Genomic DNA, 22,098 nt, shown 5'->3' on the forward strand with positions numbered 1-22,098 from the left:
TTAGGATAGAATAATAGGTAGTTGATATGGCTACGTCCAGAAAGTTAGTTCCGGGTCGTGCATTGCTCCTTAATTAAGGCAATATGAATCTTGCAATTGCTGAGTTTCTCCATCAGAGCGTTTGTAGCTATCTCGCTCCGGTGAAGGTTTATCATATTAAGCAATCGATGTATTTTTGATCATTTCCGATCGATCTATTCTTGTTCACCTTCTGTCTGTTTGGTTAGTGAATGGGTCAACATGTATCATGTTTCAATGTAACTCCTTTATAAACTAATCTTTCAATTAAGAAGGAGCAAATGTTATTCGATTTCGCTGCCATTTCGCACGATGATTTCTGTTGTAACTTCCAATATGCTTGTCAAGTATCTTTATTTCACTGTGGTGCAGACGGAGTAAGAAAATGAATATGACCCATCCTTTGGTAGTTATTTAAAAAAAATATTAAAAGTTTGATTTTGGGTTTTAAATTTTTGAGAAATAACCTAATCCCTTTAATGAAAATACTCAACATTTAATTTTGAGACAAGGTTTGGCAGAGCTTTTACGATCATATCTCAAATATACAACAAGTTGTTTTCATAAACATGAAGGTTCATCCTCTTCCCTCTCTTTTCGTGGGTGCTGTAGAAACATGCATAATACTTTACAGGGTTATTTATAAAGTTTTTAATTCTAGAATATGTTATACATTTTACTAAAAACTAAGAATAAATAGTCATTAATACTACAAAAAAAAATATATATAGCACATAAAAATAAAGATCATTCGACAACATCGATTTCATCCTCATCATCTTCACAATCGCTCATTTCTAAACTAGAGGATCCGTCGCTGGAGTAGCCTGGACCACCACCATTATCTCCTGCCCCATCTACGATTACTTTGAGGCAACTGTTGGGTTGAATGTTCTCTGAGGTTGTGGGTTGTTTTTCTTGACCACTTTTAAGGTTTTCACGAGTGTGGCGCCATTTCATGCGACGATTTTGAAACCAGACTTTAACCTGTAGAAAAACGGGAGTACTTCAAAAATTGCTTGAGATAGCGGTGAACAACTTACTTGGGCATCTGTTAGATTTAATCGCGCCGCCAATTTACGTCTGTCGGGCTTTGTGATGTACTTCTGTTGCTGGAATTGTATCTCAAGTCCTTTACGTTGCAAATTACTAAACACTGCTCGGGACCATGAACGTTTCCGCTTGCCGTTGCTGTTGTTTATGTTCGTACTCGTATGGGAAGGAACATTGTTTGGAGAATTTGTCGCATTCGAATTACTTCCTGTGGGACCTGCAGTTGTATTAACGTTCGCAAAGTTCATATGAGTCTCATTCGAGGCTGTGGATACCAGGTGGTGATGTCTTAAATTTGGTATACAGTTTATACTAGGGCGCATTCCTGGAATGTCAAAGTTGATGGAAGATTTTGATGCATATCTACTATTTGGTACTGGTGTGGGTACTGGAAAGCTTTGCAGACCCATTTGTTGGGTAGTTGTTGGCATTTGTTTAATACCGCATAATGGGCTCATAAGTGCTGTCAGTGAGAAATTCGTTTGGGCAGGTAGGTGAGGATGCATTTGCTTCTGATGGATTTGGGCATGATGTAATCGAATTAGATTGGTTGGTGTCATTGCGGTATAAGGCGCCGCCATGGAGATTGCTGAAATATATTAAGTTGATAGAGTATTAAAAAACATTGTTAAGCAAAAAAAAAAAACGGATTCTTTTAGACATTTTAGGTAATGTTGATGCCACAGGAACAGAAGAAGGAAGATTCCTCCTAGTTCCTACCGTTGATGGAGTCAGTTCGCTTTAAAAAGCCTTATAAGTTGTGCACCCCTAATACACACAAGAAATGAGAACCTAAAGCGGAATTTCTTTTTCTGGCCAGTACGAGGGCTAAATATATTTATTTTTGCCTTAGGTCATACTAACAGCCTGTTTGTGTACGTCGAACAATAGTCCAGACGAACAAACGACAATTGCTCTAAATCGAATCTTTTTCGGTTTACCTATGTCGAATTCAATTATTCGCCTAGACATCAGGGATGATAAATGGGGTTGACGAAATGATATAAAAAACAAGTAAAAGCGTGCTTAGTTCGGCCGGGCCGAATCTTATATACCCTCCACCATGGATCGCATTTGTGGAGTTCTTTTCCCGGCATCTCTTCTTAGGCAAAACAGGGTTTAAAAAAAGATTTGCTCTGCTATTAGAGCGATATCTAGATATGGTCCGGTTTGGACCACAATTAAATTATATGTTGGAGACCTGTGTAAAATGGTAGCCAATTCGAATAAGAATTGCGCACTTTGGGGGCTCAAGAAGTATAATAAAGAGATCGATTTATATGGGAGCTGTATCGGGCTATAGACCGATTCAGACCATAATAAACACGTATGTTGATGGTCACGAGAGAATCCGTCGTACAAAATTTCATTCAAATCGGATAATAATTGCGACCTCTACAGGCTCAAGAAGTCAAGATCCAAGATCGGTTTATATGACAGCTATATCAGGTTATGAACCGATTTGAACCATACTTGGCACAGTTGTTCGATATCATAACAAAACACGTCGTGCGAAATTTCATTCCAATCGAATAAGAATTGCGCACTCTAGAAGCTCAAGAAGTCAAGACCCAAGATCGCTTTATATGGCAGCTATATAAGGTTATGGACCGATTTCAACCATACTCAACACAGTTGTTGGATATCATAACAAAACACGTCGTGCAAAATTGCATTCCAATCAAATAAGAATTGCGCCCTCTAGAGGCTCAAGAAGTCAAGACCCAAGATCGGTTTATATGGCAGCTATATCAGGTTATTGACCGATTTGAACCATACTTGGCACAGTTGTTGGATATCATAACAAAACACGTCGTGCCAAAATTCATTCAAATCGGATACGAATTGCGCTCTCCAGAGGCTTAAGCAGTCAAGACCCAAGATCGGTTTATATGGCAGCTATATCAAAACATGGACCGATATGGCCCATTTACAATACCAACCGACCTACACTAATAATAAAAATATTTGTGCAAAATTTCAAGTGGCTAGCTTTACTCCTTCGGAAGTTAGCGTGCTTTCGACAGACAGACGGACGGACATGGCTAGATGGACATAAAATGTCAAGACGATCAAGAATATATATACTTTATGGGGTCTCAGACGAATATTTCGAGTAGTTACAAACAGAATGACGAAATTAGTATACCCCCTATCCTATGGTGGAGGGCATAACAAGTCAGAAAGGTACTTTCTGGAGCCAAAAGTAACATTTATTTGCTCTTTTGGGCCATAACTTGAAAAAGGTTTTTTAAAAAACTTAACAATGGGGAATACATTAAAAGTGCAGGCCAGTTTGCGGATGTATAATGCATTTGTACATTGGCCACAAAAAGTCCTTTAAAGAACACGGGGGATCCTTCTCTCATGACTATGAGTGCAATATGATTCAAGTTTCTAGCTCATTGATAAAGGACCTTCTTGTTGTAGCCTAGTGTGAATTCGAAATACGTTTAGGTTCCAAAGAGTACGAAATGCTACATATTTGCCCAGAGCGAACGGAAGGGGGTAGAATCACATTGTTGGGCTCAAATAAAAAAGCTTCTCGGAAGTGGGAGAAATAGTACGTTCAGTACCGCAATGAGTACTATTTGATATCTTCCTGGTAAATTTAACTAGAACTCTGAATTTTGGAACTTAGGTATACTTTGGCAACCATAATTGGGTGACTATAAGACTTTTTAGAAGTTTATACATTTAGGTACTAAAAAAATACCAAAAATATTCGAAATGGGCAAAAGTGCAAAAGGATGAGGGTAAAAACAAAAAATGGAAAAAGTACTGGTAACGGGAGGAAACGTACGTTTAGTACCGCAATTTGTACCATTTAGTACTTTCTGTGCGGATGAATCTAGAGAACTGAAATTTGGGATGTAGGTAAAACTTAGAAATACATGATGCCCGACTAAAGGATTTTTTCACAATTCTAAAATTTCGTTAACAAAATTGGTACTATTTGGTACTTTCTTTATAGTTGGAGCTAGAGGTCTGAAATTAGGCATGTAAATACAACTAGGAGATATATGATGGGTAACTAAATGATATATTTTTTTTTCACACATTTTGCTACCAAAATTGGTATCATTTGGTACTTCCTTTATAGATGGAGCTAGAGGTCTGAAACAAGGAAAAATATGATGGGTGACTATGATCTTTTTATACCCACCACTAATATACTAATCTAGTCATTCCGTTTTTAACACCTTGAAATATTCGTCTAAGTATATATTTTCTTGATTCGTCCATAAAGTATATATTTTCTTGATCGTCTCGACGTACTTATTCGTAATAGCTATGTCCGCCCGTCCGTCCGTCTATCGAAATCAAGATAGCGGTCGAGCGCGTAGAGCTCTGAATATTTGCACACATACTTAATATTGATGTAGGTCGTTTGGTATTGCAAATGGGCTATATCGGTTTAGATTTAGATATTGCTTCCATATAAACCGATCTCCCGATTTGACCTCTTGAGCCCCTGGAAGCAAAAATGTTTGTCTGATTTGATTGAAATTTTGCAGAAGTCGGTCTATAATCTGATATAGCTCCCATATAAACCGATCTCCCGATTTTATTTCTTGAGCCTTTGGAAGCCGCAAATTTTATCCGATTTGGCTGAAATTTAGCATGTAGTGTTTTATTACGACTTCCAACAACTGTGTCAAGTACGGTCTAAATCGATCTATAACCTGATACAGCTCCCATATAAACCGATATCCCGTTTTGACTTCTAAGACTAATAAGCCGCAATTTCTGTCCGATTTGGCTGACAATTTCCATATGTCGTTTTGGGATGACTTCCAACAAACTGCGCCAAGCATGGTCTAAATCGGTTCGTCACCTGACATAGCTGCCATATAAATAGGTGATATTTTTATACGGCATGACAAGTTCGGTCCATTTGGGTCAATAACTTGATATAGCTCATATATATTTAAAAAAGTTCAAAGAACTTAACTACTACGCTCCAAGTTGGTTCATGTCTAGTATTGTGTCCCCACCTTAGTGCCGGTGTCTATCAGCCGCAAAAGCCGGGCAATGACATAGGAAATGCTCTAACGTCCTATCATCTTCTCCTCCTGCCACACATTTTATAATATGCCGCACCGATATTGCATAAGTGCGCTCGTAGTCCTATGTGTCCCGTTATGATACCGAAAGCTATAATGACCTCCTTCTAACTTATTTTCAATAATTGCCTCGTCTTCTCACGATCCGGATCATCCTATAGGATTTTCGTTGTCCTACCGACCCTTTTGCTGTTCCACAGTGTTAAATGCGCGTTCGTAGCCCTCGCCCGTAATCAAGGCCTTAACCGGCACCCAAACGATGCGGATCGTGCCATTTTCAGAGAAGCCGTTAATCTCCTTCTTACACTCCAAGACTGTTCGCGACCTCATCGTCTTGGTTGTTATTGCCCTTAGGGCAATTTTACTTTCCGTAAAGATATTTACACTCGACGTGCTCGCGTTAACACCACACGCATTCCGTGATCGCCCGGATCTCCGCCTGCAGGACCGTATTATGGTCAGGCGATCTATAACAGATCTCAGTCCCTGGGTTCTCAATGTAGACCCCCAGACCCAATCTATCCTCTAGCTTTGATCCATCCGTGTAGCATGATCTTCCAGATGGCGATACCAGAATTCCGTCTTGCTTGGCACTCGACCACAAGTATCATTTCAGGTATCCGATCGGAAACCTCTTCCATTCCATCCAGGTTTCTTATCGTCGCCTCCACCCATTATCCCATGGCCTTAAGTCTCATAGCCGCAGTGCCAGCCTCATAATTAATTTGTATGTGTGTGGGTCGGATATCTAGAATAGATTCAGTGCCTTACTTGTTGTATGGTCCATATGTAGCACTTTTTCTCTCCATAGCAGTCCACCAAACTACTGAGGCGTAGATAAGTATTGGTCTATCATTAGTATCACGCTCCTGTAGATGCAGTTGACAATCCTTGGATTTAGACCCCATTTCGAGCCTACGGCCCGTCTACATAGTGCCCAAGATCTGTGAGCCTTCTCAGTACGCTCCTGAAAGTGACGCTTTCAATTAAGTTTCCTGGCCCAGATCACTCCTAGGTATTGGCCCATTTTTTCTTCCTTGTGAACAGGCATATTTCAATCTTCTCCGGGTAAACATTGAGAGCCCATGGCTTAGCCTCGTCGTATGTCATCTCCAATAACCTTTCGCCACTTCTACATAGTTGATTCGGATCATTATCCCTTAGAAGTAATATAACATCGTATGAGTAGTACACGGGTTCAAATCCCTCCTCAGTTAGCATCCGTAATAGGTTATTTCTGGTGGTCTCCCATAAGAGTGACGATAAAATATCCGCCCGCGGCAAGCCCTGTGTCACTATCTCCCTTATATTTGCGTCATGGGACCCACAATTTTTCATTTTGGCATCGAAGGATTCTTCTATTTGATGGACAACCCCGTGCAGATCAGTCTCCACGGACTTTCCCTTGACATAGGCATGCTGTTTGTATTTGAGCAATTCGCTGGATGTCCTACTCTTTATCACGGTATCTACGATACGATCCAAGGTTTTGAGTAGAACGGACCTTCTTGAAGGTCTTTAGGCCTTTGGTGTTGCATAACTTGCCTTGCCGGGCTAAGGATAAATACCATCCTTGCCTTCTACCAGGCTTTCGGAGTATGTGTAAGTGGTAGGCATACTGCGAAAATATTGGCCAGATAGTCGGCCTTCTTCAGCAGTTACGCCGGAAATAATCTATCAGGTCCGTGTGACTAAAATGGTTTGAAGCTCCTCAAGGCTTCCTTTACCATAAATTCTGTAATGATAAGCCTTCAACCTCATTATTCCAAGACTCCGATGTCTCCGTGAGTACTGTCGTATCATGTGGAAAATGCATTTTTATCATTTTTCTCGTATTCTATGCTCAAAGTTCTAAGAAAAAATAGAACAGATATATCTTATTTATGCTTAAAAAAAATCAAAAATAAATTCTGCTCGAATTTTGTTATTTAAATTCCCAAAATACCAATTTTAAGTAAAAATTATTTCAAAATCGGCATTTTTTTAGCAAATTTGATGTGGAGGTTACAAATAATGTTTGGTGCAAAAAATTGTTCGCCTGTGTTTAGGGCATATAAGAGGTAAAAAAAAAACATTAGCCCGAATGATGGATCTGGGCTTTTCATTTTGAGAACTCGAGTGGTTTTTTTTAACTTTTAATAAGAAGTTGCTTATTTTAATATGAATACTGCACCCATATATGTTCGCATATCTCGTTCAAACATTACTTAGTACGCATCTACCATATGACCTCTTTACAAAAGAAGAAGAAAAAGTTAATGTAGTTGAGCAACTTTTTCCAAAAAAACTAATCAATGATAATATTTAGTTTGACCAAAAAATGCAAAAAATTCTTTTCACTTTGTTTACTTTCAAATTGTATTACTTTTAAGTTATGTATCGGATGTTGACGCATACTGCAGCACAGTCATTTTAATTTTTATACCCACCACCATAGGAGGGGGGTATAGTCATCTAGGCATTCCGTTTATAACACCTCAAAATATTATATTATATTCGAGATCAAATCGTCGTTCTGAATCGATATAGCCATGTCTGTCCGTCCGTTCGTCTGTCGAAATCACGATTTAGCTCGAACGCGTAAAGCTATCCTCTTGCAATATATAGATATAGCTCCCATATAAACCGATCTCCCGATTTGACTTCTTAAGCCCCTGGAAGGCTCAATTTTTGTCCAATTTAGCTGAAATTTTTGCATGTGATGCTATTTTATGACATTCAGCAACTGCGCTTAGTACGGTCCAAATCGGTCTATAACCTGATATAGCTTCCATATGACGGAAATTTTGCATATAGTTTTTTATTACGACTTCCAACAACTGTGCCAAGTACGGTCCAAATCGGTCCATAATCTGATATAGCTACCATATAAACCGATCGCCCGATTTGACTTCTTGAGCCCTTACAAGCCGCAATTTTTGTCCGATTTGGCTGAAATTAACCATATAATGTTTTGTTATGACTTTCAAAAACTGTGCCAAGTATGATCCTAATCGGTCTATAACCTGATATAGCTCCCATATAAACCGATCTCCAGATTTTATTTTGAGCCCATACAAGCCGCAATTTTTGTCCGATTTGGCTGAAATTTCGCATGTAGTGTTTTGTTATGACTTCAAACAACGGTGTCAAGTACGGCGAAATTATGTAGCTCCGGTCTCTCGATCATCCTTGTTCGGTTCCTAGAAGCTTTAATATTTGCTGGTTTTTTTATTTTTATTTATACGTTATAAAACTTACAATTCATTTGTATAAACACCTCAGAGCCATTGTGCATAATAGTGGTATGTTGGCAAATAATAAAAAAAATGATTTGGATTTTGTCACCATCCCAGATAAAAAAAAATTAAACCGCAAATGTGATAGTAAATTGCAAAATACAAAGCCAATCTCGGTCGATTTTTTTAAGGATTTTTTACACTATTCAGCAAGAAATGTTGAAAATCAAACCACAAATTGAGATTTGGCTGCCCGAACATTTTTTTGAAATGCCGAAATGAATAAATGTAGGGTCCTACCAAGAGGTTCCCGGACCACCTAGAGCCATGAAATTTTGCACATGATCACGATAGCACCTCAGTTTTAACCATTTTAAAGAGTTATCTCTGTCCGTTTCAAATGGCATATTCTTTACTAGTTTCTTTCTTTTCTATTCCACTTTGTGTTAATTAATAATTTGAGTCTTTTTCCAGTTGAACGGCGGACCTAAAACCCGGCAGTAGGCTTAGAATGGCCGTAGCATGTTGTCTACTACTGAGACCTCGACTAGTGGAGTGGTAACGCTAGGCTTCAATAGCCTACAGAGACTGGTCAGCAATGGCTTTTGACGAATACACCCGTTTCGACAAGGCCCAACATATTTTATCCCCGCATACCTTTAATTTGCCTAGTATATCAGCTTTCGTTGGCAAATCAATACTCTCTTTAAGAGGTTGAATCAATAAAAGGCGTATCGCTCTGAGGCTTATTGAGGGGGCGGGGAGACATAGAGCTTGTATGCTTGCAAAGAGAAGTCTAAATGTTTTTCTTCTTCCGGCGCTAAGAATTGAAGATTTATTAGCAGGCAGCCTTGAAACTAAAATGTCTCATTACTGGCAGGAGTCCCTATATATGGCACACGATCTCTGATCATTGTTATATTAGCTTTAGCTTTCGAGAGACTACTACAGAAGTGGTTCCTCGGCTAAATAGAAGAAAGGCGAATTGGTATAATTTTCGGCACGACTATCTCCTTTTAGACCTGGAAAGAAGTGGACCTCCGCAGTGAAAGTGTAAACTGCGAAGGACATAGACATAATGGTCAAGCGGATCATGAAAGCTCTTAATGACTCGCTTATGTCAGCAAGTTCTAGGCGACCGCCACGTTGGACCCCAGAACGGGGCGAAAGGCACAAGGACACTACACGACTGGGACGTCTATACGGCTGAGTTAAGATCATTCAAGGGCGAGCTGAAAAAGGCTCAGTAAAATTCAGGGTGGCACTCTGCAGCTCTGTGGAGGATAGATCTGAGGCATCTAGGCTAGGGAAGATCCTACCTCGAAACCTATTACGCTGGGATATATTCAGATATCACAGAATGTTTTGACAACGTCTAGTGAGGAAACACCAGAACTACTCGTTGATACACATTTCCCGGGAATCTCTCTAACGGGCAGCGTGGTGCCAGAAGAGGTTGTCACTGATATGCATTCGTCGGAGGTTATTGGGGAAATTGTGTCTGGGTGGAAAAGTTTTGACACCTTTGAATTGCCAGACCCCAATGCTGAATCAAAAGTTGAAATACAAGCTATGTCCGTAGACTGGCCCTTTGGCATAGGGAGATATACTCTGCTTGTATCAACAAGTTGTATGTGTATATACCTGTAGGATGGAGGTCACAAAGGTAATTTTTATTCCAAAAGCAAATAAACCTTACTTAATTATTAGTCTACCATCTTAGGGCATAGATCCCTGGAGATCGCCTATCTCGGCAACAGCATGCATATAATAAGGGCAAGTGCACTGAAACAGCCCTTCCCTACCTAGTAGCCTACATAGAGGGTTCTGCCACTGCCACCACTATGCAATGATAGCATTTCTTTACATTGAAGGTGCTTTCCATAATAAATCAGCAGAGTTACACCTCAAGGAGGTGTAGTGTCTCCTCCACTTTCGAAAGTGGTCATTAACAAAATTAAATTATTGTCTCTGGAAGAAAGAGATATAAAAGTGGTTGCATATGCTGATGACGTGGCTATTGGTGTTAGTTTCCTAATCTAGGCTTGAAAGACCGCTCTGCTGTCGAAGGCTAGAGCAGACGTCATTGTGTCCGTCATGACAGGTCACTGTCTGATCGGACAACATGCTGGCAGACTAAAGATTGCAAGTAACTAATTCTGCAGATGCTGTGAGGACTGGAGGCATGTACTGACGGAATGCCCGTACTATGCAGACATTAAAGATTTAGGCGCGACGGAGATCGAGGCGGTGCGGAATTTCCGTAGGGCTCTTGAAGACGAGACGAATGTTGCAATGCTGGCCACCTTTTCTCGGTAAGTATTTCATAGGAGTCGGACAAGACTTAGTGGAGGCATGAATACACGCTAGTTAGCCATAACGAGGTGTTGCTGTACTGGCGCGACCGAGTGATTTGGTGCTGCGTATGACATGGCCTGGCACCTGCCTTGCCCATGTTGCGGCGTTTGCCCATCGTTGTTTCCCGTATCTTTTGTGGTTGTTTTCGGTCATCCGTGAGGGTGGCCGCGCTGATTGTGAGTGCCATGTGTGGCGTAGCCCGTGAGGGCTGCCGTGTCCTGTTTGTGTATATCGTTCTGATGTATGTTGTTTTTGGTGCATACATTCGTGCTGACATTAGGTCGGCTTAGGGCGATTCCTTTCTTCCAGGTGACCAGTCCGGAATTATTTGGAGTTCAACTAGTAGTAGTCTATTTAGGCTACGAAGCCTGACCGGAGACTTTAACCTGGTCCCACGGGTGTCAGGAGCCCCTGGCATTTCGGTTCCAGCCTGGCAATGGTGAGGCCTTAGTGGGGAGCAACGTGGTGGCTGTGTTTTGCACCCAAATCGCGGGTAGAGCATAAGCTCGCGTTGCGTTTTCAACCGGCCGCCGTGACCCATAGATCAGAAGGAGTTTTAGGTAGTTCTCCGCTCCTAACCAAGGAGGTGAACGCGTCCAAATACGTGGGATCAAATTGGTGCGGTTTGGACCACAATTAAATTGTATGTTGGAGACCTGTGTAAAATGTCAGCCAATTTGAATAAGGATTGCACCTTTTGGGGGCTCAAGAAGTAAAATAGAGAGATCGATTTATACGGGAGCTGTATCGGGCTATAGACCGATTCAGACCATAATAAACACGTATGTTCATAGTCATGAGAGAATCCGTCGTACAAAATTTCAGGCAAATCGGATAATAATTGCGACCTCTAGAGGTTTATATGGCAGCTATATCAGGTTATGAACCGATTTGAACCATACTTGCCACAGTTGTTGGATATCATAACAAAACACGTCGTGCAAAATTTCATTCCAATCGGATAAGAATTGCGCACTCTAGAGGCTCAAGAAGTCAAGACCCAAGATCGGTTTATATGGCAGCTATATCAGGTTATTGACTCATGTGTGGATAACGAAATGTGGGGGAGTTGGTAGACGCATTGTATTCATCCTTGGGCCTCGCAGGTTTGCCCCGTGATGGCAGGCATCTGCGTTAAATACGACATTCGTGTTCCTGTGATATCACATTGGACGAAAGCGTCTAAGTGAGTCTAACGGCTGAATGTCACTGCCTAATATACACCACAGTGACACTTTGCATTTACCAGGGACCTACATCAATTGGAAGCATCGGTGCAGAACTTCAAGCTATTATGGTTATTCGTTGAAAAAAGATGTTAACCCACGCAAATGGCTATATAGACTTATAGGAGGTGGTGAAGATTAAAATTTGAAACATCTTTGGCAAGTTTAAAACTAACATATATTTTAAAAATTGCTTCACTCGAATTTTCGCTTAAATGCCATATATAAATATCCTCCGCCAATAACATCTCCGTATTGGTTCATTTAATTAGCCACTCATCCACTCCCTTATTTCACCTAATTTCCTTAATTAAATGTTGGTAATTATGTTGAAATCGACCATAAAATAAACACATCAAATGATCGGGCAAATTTAGATCGCGCAATTAATCACAATTCAGTGGGAATGATGGAAAACATCATTTAAACAAATTATTGCCAAACGAAACGAGCAACTATTTAAAATAAAATGCCAATAAACCCCCCCAAAACAAATCACTAAGAAAGAATCCAATCAATCCCCCATTTACGAGGTGTTTATGTTGCTCTAAACGGGTCGATTAACGGCACAAAGGGGGCAGTTGCTCACAACGTGGACTAGCTGCTGATGCTGTTCGATGCGTCTATAGTGGCTGGAGAGGCCAAAAAAAGGCCGGTGAGGGAGATGGACAATGATGGGGAGAAAAATGAAAGCAACAAAAATCAAAGAAAATCGATTAACGTGAGTAATTAATTGTTCCGATCGATAAAACAACAGCAACAACTACAGACTGATTAATATCTTTAAAATGAGATGAGTTAAACAATCACCACAATACAACACAACCCACAAATCACAACAAAACAATAACAACAATGCCATCGCTGCTGCCGCCGCCCCACAGGCCAATCATCCAATCGCCAACCAACTTCCCCACTCTCATATAGACGCACAAACACAACTCAATGATAGATGGGGCGCCTCATTGGCACTGATAAAGTCAGCGCCACAAAGGCGATTTGTAACAACAACAAAAATAAGCCACGCATATTTGATTTGTCTCAAAAGACGGGTGATGATCGTGGCAATAGAGGCCAATGATGAGCATCACATTACAATCAGTGTTGCCATACCAACAAAAGTTGGTTCTAACAATTTATTATATTCCAATGTGTCATTGTTTGTTTTGAATAATTGAAAATATGTAAACTCTGCTTAAAATGGGAAAATTTTGCAATTGAAACCCAGCAAAATCTAGGTAAGCACCTATCATTACCCACTGGAAAGCCAGTACCGCAATTCTGTAACCTATAACGAAAATCGTTCAGTTTTATATATTTCGACAAAAAAAATCGTTTGCACTAATCATTATCTCATTCTCTAATTCCTCGTTAATAGAAATCGTTATCTATTTTTTCTCTTTGGAAACTCTACACAAAAACAAGAAAAATACAAAGAGGAATCGACAAAAATAATCAATAATTCTTTTCATCAAAGAGGGTGAGAAAAGAGTTGGCATTAGAGCGAAATACAGCATGGCCAGTGACAAAAGTTAAAGACACAACATGATTGAGTTGCTTACGATAATTCGTTTTTCCTTTTATTCCAACTTTCGGTTGCAACGAAACAAAGCAAAATACGAAAAATGTTCGAACGAATGCCCGAATCAAAACAGAATAACCCGAAAATGTTGCAACCCTCAATGTGATTCCAATTGGAATACATGGAAAATGTTGTGTCTTTAACGCATGTTATTTTACGGTACGGGGAAGACAAAGCAGAAACCCTCTCTTGTATTATCTCACCCTCTTTGCTTTTCATAGCCTGAAATTCTTCTTTTATTGATTTAAAAACATCACAAATGTAAATAAAATATACAAACCTATTTTAGAAAACTACTACACGTATCAATACCATTTTATTCGTATAAGACTTTTTTATTCCGTTTGCAACACATCGAAATATCAATTTCCGGCCCTACAAAGTATATATATTTCGGATCGTTGTAAAATTCTAAGACGATTTAAAGATGTCAGTGTGTCTGTCCGTCCGTCTGTTTTAATCACTCTACAGCCTTCAAAAATTGGGATAATGACTGAAATTTGGGTGTGAAGTCCATAAAAGATTTGTTATTTCAATTTCGCTGAAATTTGAAACAGTGAGTAGTTTTACGTTTCCCAATATCCCACTTAAATATGATTCAGATTGGACTGTATTTAGATATGAACCGATATGCCGGTTAGGGGTCTGAAGCTCATAAAAGCTTTATTTATTACCCGATTTTGTTGAAATTTGAAATATAAAATTCAACGATGACTTATATTTATTAGACCTCTCAATCTCTGTGGTGAATTTGGGTGGATAAGTTATCCAATTTCCACCGAATTGTCACGAATGAGGGTTTACATATATACCCAAGGTGGGGGTGTCCAAAGTTCGGCCCGGCCGAACTTAATGCCATTTTACTTGTTTCATATTAAGAAACACACGCTACCACGCTTATTAATTGATTGTACACACACATATCCGAAATGTTTTAAGAAAAAACAAGTAAAAGCGTGCTAAGTTCGGCCGGGCCGAATCTTATATACCCTCCAATATGGATCGCAAATGTCGAGTTCTTTTCCCGGCATCTCTTCTTAGCCAAAAAAAAGGATATAAGAAAAGATTTGCTCTGCTATTAGTGCGATATCAAGATATGGTGCGGTTTGGACCACAATTAAATTATATGTTGGAGACCTGTGTAAAATGTCAGCCAATTTGAATAAGGATTGCGCCCTTTGGGGGCTCAAGAAGTAAAATAGAGAGATCGATTTATACGGGAGCTGTATCGGGCTATAGACCGATTCAGACCATAATAAACAAGTATGTTGATGGTCATGAGAGAAACCGTCGTACAAAATTTCAGGCAAATCGGATAATAATTGCGACCTCTTCAGGCTCAAGAAGTCAAGATCCCAGATCGGTTTATATGGCAGCTATATCAGGTTATGAACCGATTTGAACCATACTTGCCACAGTTGTTGGATATCATAACAAAACACGTCGTGCCAAAATTCATTCAAATCAGATAAGAATTGCGCCCTCTAGAGGAGGCTCAAGAAGTCAAGACCCAAGATCGGTTTATATAACAGCTATATCAGGTTATGAACCGATTTGAACCATACTCGACACAGTTGTTGGATATCATAACAAAACACGTTGTGCAAAATTCCATTCCAATCGGATAAGAATTGCGCACTCTAGAGGCTTAAGAAGTCAAGACCCAAGATCGGTTTATATGGCAGCTATATCAGGTTATTGACCGATTTGAACCATACTTGCCACAGTTGTTAGATATCATAACAAAACACGTCGTGGCAAAATTCAATATAATCGGATAAGAATTGCGCCTTCCAAGATCGGCTTATATGACAGCTATATCAGGTTATGGACCGATTTGAACCATACTTGGCACAGTTGTTGGATATCATAACAAAACACGTCGTGCAGAATTTCATTCCAATCGGATAAGAATTGCGCACTCTAGAGGCTCAAGAAGTCAAGACCCAAGATCGGTTTATATGGCAGCTATATCAAAACATGGTCCGATATGGCCCATTTACAATACTAACCGACCTACACTAATAAGAAGTATTTGTGCAAAATTTCAAGCGGCTAGCTTTACCTCTTCGGAAGTTAGCGTGCTTTCGACAGGCAGACGGACGGACGGACGGACATGGCTAGATCGACATAAAATGTCACGACGATCAAGAATATATATACTTTATGGGGTCTCAGACGAATATTTCGAGTAGTTACAAACAGAATGACGAAATTAGTATACCCCCATCCTATGATGGAGGGTATAACAAGAGAAAATACTCTAAAGCCATTTTCTGTTATCGTTAAAACACTTTACTGAATTCAACCACAGAAATCAAAATTTTAATACTCGTTGGATTACCTTAGATTAAAATATAATGGGTTGCATATAATGAGTTGAATAATTACTTATTGAAAATAAAAAGTTGGGAGCCACCGTGGTGCCTAGATTAGCATGCCCGCATATCGTGCCCAAACTCCCGGGTTCAATTCCCACCGGCGAGAACACCTTAAAACATTTTTCAGCGGTGGTTATCCCCTCACCAAATGCTGGAAACATTTGTAAGTATTTCAGCCATGCACAACTTTCAACAAAGAGGTGTCACTTTTCAATGACACTCCGTTCGGACTCGACATAAAACAGGAGGTCCCTTTATCATTGAGCTTAAATGTGAATCGGGCAGCACTCAATTGATAATATAAGAAGTAAGTTTCCCTCTAATTTGTTCCATAATGGGATGTTTGGGAAACACTAAACTACATTGGTAATAAAAAGTTAAAGGATGACCTTAAATAAGGCAATAATCAAAAAGAATGAAAACAAAAAGAATTCTATTAAATCTTAAATTCATTACAATATTACTAAGTGCTTATCTATAAAACTCAGAGGTAACTCTCCACACTTTTCTGTTCTTGATATATCTTCAATAATTTTGAGCCAATATGGAACAAACATACGCTCACAAACATAAAATCGTTTAAAATTTTTATAAAACTAGCTTTAGAAGTAAAGAAGAGACTCAAGACCCTTCCCGAGCCCACTTTCGCAGTCCTAATTTCCTTTCATTTGAGTACTATATCACGTAGATTCGTAATCAATTGCAAATTTCCATTACTTTCCTGTACTAGACGGCATTGTGTCCATTTTCTGGTTTCAGGCCGCCTGTGTATGAAAACCAAAACGACCTTCAGATTCGTTATTTTGAATTCGAATCATGAGGGTGTGCGAAATATCAGGAAAAATCGAATTTCGAAATAGGATATAGTGGTAGATTATTGCCTACCCGCCTTCTCTACGCAATTCTGAATTTGGATTTTTAATAGCAAGTTTAGAAAACAGGATCAGAACGAGCTCTTCCCTATTCCCAAAAGTAGATAATACATTTCAACCGCGAGTAGATAATACATTTCAACCATTATTTTTAGGGAACAATTATTATTAAATCGAAGCTATTATTTTCCATGCTTCGGAATGTTTAGAGGTATATCATTATTTATAGCACTTCAGTATTTGTACTAAGAACTAATTATTTATCATTAGTTCTGCTGGAAATGCTCCACCGTCTCATCATCTTCCCCACATGCCCTGCTCGTGGTTCTATGTGTCCCGTTATAATACCAAAAGCTATACTGACTAACGAACGCGTTCGTCGCCCACTCCATCAACTCGGACGGCGTAGACCTGAGAGGTTTCAGGTTAACCAAGTATATTGACGGCAGTCCTTTGGCTCCCACTGCCAAATATGACTGTTATTTTATTCCCCCTTACTCCGCTATGGCCCAAGACGATGGTTATCACCTTTTAATGCTGGCGACATTTGTGAGGAACTATGCCATTTGTACAAATGGTATGGCTGCCATGTAAAAACTTCTCCCATAGAGGTGTCGCACTGTGACACGCCGACGGACTCGGCTTTAAAAAGGAGGTCCTGTATGATTGAGTATAAACTTGACTCGGACAGCACTCATAGATGTCTGAGCAGTTTGCTCCTGTTTCTTTATGAAATGTTCATGGGCAAATTTGCATTTTCAATGTGCAAAGACGTTCACATTCGACGTCCTTGAATTCAAACAACACCCCCTCCGCTTTCCGTGATCGTCCGTAACTCCGCCAGGATGACCGTATTATGGCCAGGCAGTCGAAAACAGATCTCAGTCCTTGGGTTCAATGTAGACCCCCAGGTCCATACAGCTGCTAGCTTTGATCCATCTGCGTTGCATGAAATTCCAGATGACAATACCACAGCTCCGTAAATCCAAGACTGTACCGCTGGCAGCAGTGCCTCGCACTCAACTTCAGGTGTCGTCTTAGATATCGAAAACCTCTTCCAATCCTTCCCGGTTTCCAGTCGTCGCCTCGATTATACCGCCATAGTGCGACCTGCCCCTATCCTCTATCCATTCTCCCATAGCCCTAAGTCTCATTGCCGCAGTTGCTGCCCCACACCTTATCTGTATATCTTTGGGTCGGATATCTAGAATAGTCTGCAGTGTCATGGTGGGTGTGGTCCTCATCGCTCCGCCTATGCGAAGACAATATGTTACCTGAACCTGTTGTACTATTCTTACGATGCACTTTTTCTCCATCACAGTCCACCAAACTACAGAGGCCTGAGTAAGTATTGGTCTTATCACGCTCCTGTAGATCCAGTGGTCTAAACTCGGATTCAGGCCCGATTTCGAGCTTACGGCCAGTCTACATAGTGCCAACATCTGTGAACCTTCTCAGTGCGATAAGAATCTGTCAGTTTCCTGTCCAAGATCACTATTGCAAATTTTGTTGACATTGTCGTCAATGTCTTCTATGCTTGGACAATCTAAATTATTTTGCCCAACTCTTCATCTGAGTAGTCTTTAGAATTTTGTCTAGTTGGGTTTTAACTTAATTCGAAAGCTTATCGGATTTGACACTGGTCGTTCTATTCTTAACTTAATGTAGCGATGGTAAAATAACGAGTGCTCTAATAGGATCCTGCTATCGTGAAACCCAACGATTAGATTTTCCAAACATATTGTCACATCTACAACCTTATCCTCCTCCCTTATCATATTTTACATATGTAGCAGTAGCAGTGTTGCCAATAAGTAAGTATTGGTCTAATTATTTGTATTTAACAATTCTGCTACGGCTTGGCCCTGCTTATTAATGCTTGTACTACCATATTTCCAGTCTGTTTTGCCTTCCTCACCAGCCGTTGCAGCTCCGACATGGGTGGCTGTAAGGGAGAGTAGAAAGGCAAGCGATGTCAGGTATGCTCCACTGTCTACCTATCTCATCACTGTTGCACCCGACAGGAAAATATATAATTTAAATTTTTATGACAGATAACGCAGGTCCTCGGTCGAGTTGGCATAGAATAATTGGTAGCTGATATGGTGCAGTCCAGAAACTTTGTTCCATGGCCCCAGAATTAAGGTAGACACAATTTCTAGTTTTTTTGAAATCTTGTGCAATAGTTGCAGTGTTTTATTTAAGTCCGTCCTATCTTGTGCAAGGCAGACGTTCTGCATAGAATATCAGTGCAAAGATGTACTGGTTAGTTATCGATGTCATGCGATAACAGGTAATAAGAACCGAATAGTCGTGATTTGCACTACATAATATTAAAATAAAACACAGCAATTGATGAAGTTAACATTTGTAGATGAACTTCTACTGTGGTTTATTTTAGTACGATTGGTCTTTTTTATTATCGGTTTTCGCATGATATCGATAGCCTACCACTACAACTTTGCGCTGATATTCTATCCAGAACATCTGACTTGCACCGCATAGGACTAAAAAAACACAGTATTCACCAACCACCACATTGGCTAGAAAAAGGCAAAAGCGGCAACACTGATCGAATGCGATAAATGTGTTTGCTCAGCTGTTAGTTGCTGCAGTAATCGCATCAATAACATCACAGTTATGACCATACAATCATTTAGTCAGGAAGCCTTAGACACCAAAAAATACCCTCTCCTCACCATCAGATGAGTTCGTTATCATTTTTTATTCATGGACTTGACTGTAAAGGGGTCACCACCTCAGTATACCACCGTCATGGTGTAGTTACGGTTGGGGAGGCCAGGGAAATGCGATTGCATTATGGTTGATATACCTACCATACAATAGCCCCTACGAACCAATCGAAGACCCCACATCACCCCAGCTAACCCAGTGCACAGCATGTTAAGCACCTGTGGTGTGGAAGATATTTCTTCAAATTACTCACAAAGTCATTAAGCATTTATTGGATATTTCTACTTTTGGTGATCATTATAATGATCATTATTTGATGGTATTTAGGTAAATATGTATGGCAAATCGCACATTAAAGAGGGTCAAGATGAACGTGCATGGATGTGGTGTTTTTCATGGGAATGACATTTTTAATAATATGACCAATTATCGGATTACAGTCTCAAATCAATTCCGGCAGACACGGGATAACTACGAGCACCACACAGGCTGGAGCTTTGAGCTCCGACTTGTGTGGTGTCCATCGTTATCACGGAAGCTAAGCTGAACGCTAACGGTTGCGTCCACAGGCTGCGGATGGTGGAAAGCTCTGTTTTTATGTGGAGTAGCTGCAAATGCAGTCGCGGGCAGTCAGCGATTTCGATTGGAGACTCTCCGTCAGGGGTCAGACGGCACTGGCTCTTAATTAAATACTGAGTGGCAATGCTACTCGACAAGGCGAGTTATTGGCGCCTTCAAATAACCAATGGCCAACATCAGCGTCTGTTACCAGGCTAGGGGCAGCTGAAGTTGGATCTTGGAGCAAACGGCTCGCGACAACGAAGGATACATGTGCGATCCCACAAAACCCATGCGGTTGAGGCGCTGGGCCAATAACCCGCCACCGGAAAACTATAAGAATCACTCTGAGAAACAAACTAATAGTAAAAACGGACTCCCCTAACGTTGACGACCCACGCAAACGAAAGAAAGTCATGATTTGCGGATCTGCACCTGGAATATCCGCATTCTCCACAGAGGAGGTGCAAGGTGTACGCGCTGATGGATGTATTGGGGAAGTACAAGGCAGATACCACCGCCTTACTGGTAATTCGTTGGACCGGGAATGGCATCACAACGACACCAAACGGGAACTACTAAACTATAGATGCCATAATACGAGCATGAATTTGGCTGTAGACTTGATTTTGTTGTTGTTGTAGCAGTGTGTTGTACACTGATGCGGCAGCGCTTGCGATGAAGGATTTCATCGAGTCAATCCGGATGCGAAGATAGGAAAGGAAGACATCTTTGGTCCAAAAGTCGGAAAGTTTAGCCTCCACGAGATAATGTCCGGTAATGGGTTCAGGCTAAAAGATTTCGCCGCGCCAAAAAAATATGTTTAGCTGCACCAGATTAAACATAAAAATATTAGCAAAGCCATATGGCTGTCAACCGATCAAAACACGTGGAAACAAATTGATCACGTTGTGATAGATGGAAAGCATTCATCAAGATGTTAAATGTATGATCGATCCGTGGAGCGAATATAAATTCGGATCATTACCTTTTTGCAGCAAAGGTTCGCACCCTATTAAGCATGACGCGGAAAGTACGATCTGACATTGCACGGAAGCAGGACATTGAAAAGCTGCATATACAACAGATGGCAACGGCATACTCCACTCGACTGACCCAACTGCTTGATGAAAGCACTTCTTGTTCCGATGATATAATGGCGCAGTGGCAAACCATTGCCTACTCCATGGAAAATACCTCGAAATCCGTACTTGGGTACTAGAAGTCTCCCTCAAGAAATCCATGGTACGGCCAAGAGTATCGAGATACTTCAGAAGCCAAGAATGCGGCATACAGAACAACCCTGCAATCAGGAGCAACGCGCCAGATGAAGGAGAGGTATTGGGAGAGAAAGAGAGAGGAGGAACGTCTTTTCCGCAGAATGAAAAAGGAAATGGAAAGACGTGAGTGTGAGCGAATTGAGATGTAAGCAGTCAGAATGAAGTCCGGAAGTTCTACCAAAGAATTAAACATCAAACCGATGGCTTTGGTGCAGGCACATCCTCCTGCAGAGACAAAGAAGGAAATCTGGTAACTGACACATATAGTGTGCTGATTTTGTCCAGCTGCTAGTGTCCTACGTTCGCGGCTAAGAGGATGCCGCAGAACTGATGATGGCATTGAATGTTTACCTCTTAGTGAGAATGAGGTCCAAGTAGCCATGATCCGACTGAAGAACAACAAGGCAGCATGAGCCGACGGGTTACCCGCTGAACTATTTAAGACTGGACGACACGCTGTAATTCGTATGCATCAGCTTGTCTGCGCAATCTGGCTGAAAGAACGCATACCGGATGACTGGAACCTCAGCATACTATTTCGCATACAAAATACTCTCGAGCGAACTGTGTGATAAATTCAAAGCGGGTATAGACCTGCTCCACCCTAGACCAAATATTCACACGGCGCCAAATCCTGGAAAAAACCCAAGAAGGACCAATCAAGACGTACTATACGTTTAATGCCAAACGAGGTTTAAGACAAGGAGACAGTTTATCGTGTGATCTTTTTAATATCCTGCTGGAGAAGATTGTACGAGATGCCGATGTGAATGGATATGGCACACTACTCA

General features: G+C 40.6%; 1 protein-coding gene across 1 annotated transcript in view; it reads right to left on the minus strand.

Moving 5' to 3' along the window:
• Positions 1-765: 765 nt before the first annotated feature.
• The window catches only part of LOC106095117 (homeobox protein H2.0), a 113,146-nt gene continuing 91,813 nt past the window's right edge, over positions 766-22,098 (minus strand). Inside the window, exons 2-3 of the mRNA XM_059364806.1 lie at positions 1,062-1,660; positions 766-1,005 (exon numbers count right to left, since the gene is read on the minus strand). Of these exons, the coding sequence (XP_059220789.1) occupies positions 766-1,005; positions 1,062-1,660 (839 nt within the window). The remainder of the gene's footprint in view (positions 1,006-1,061; positions 1,661-22,098) is intronic.

This window comes from Stomoxys calcitrans, chromosome 3, assembly GCF_963082655.1.
Source record: "Stomoxys calcitrans chromosome 3, idStoCalc2.1, whole genome shotgun sequence".
In the NCBI taxonomy this organism is placed as follows: Eukaryota; Metazoa; Arthropoda; class Insecta; order Diptera; family Muscidae; genus Stomoxys; species Stomoxys calcitrans.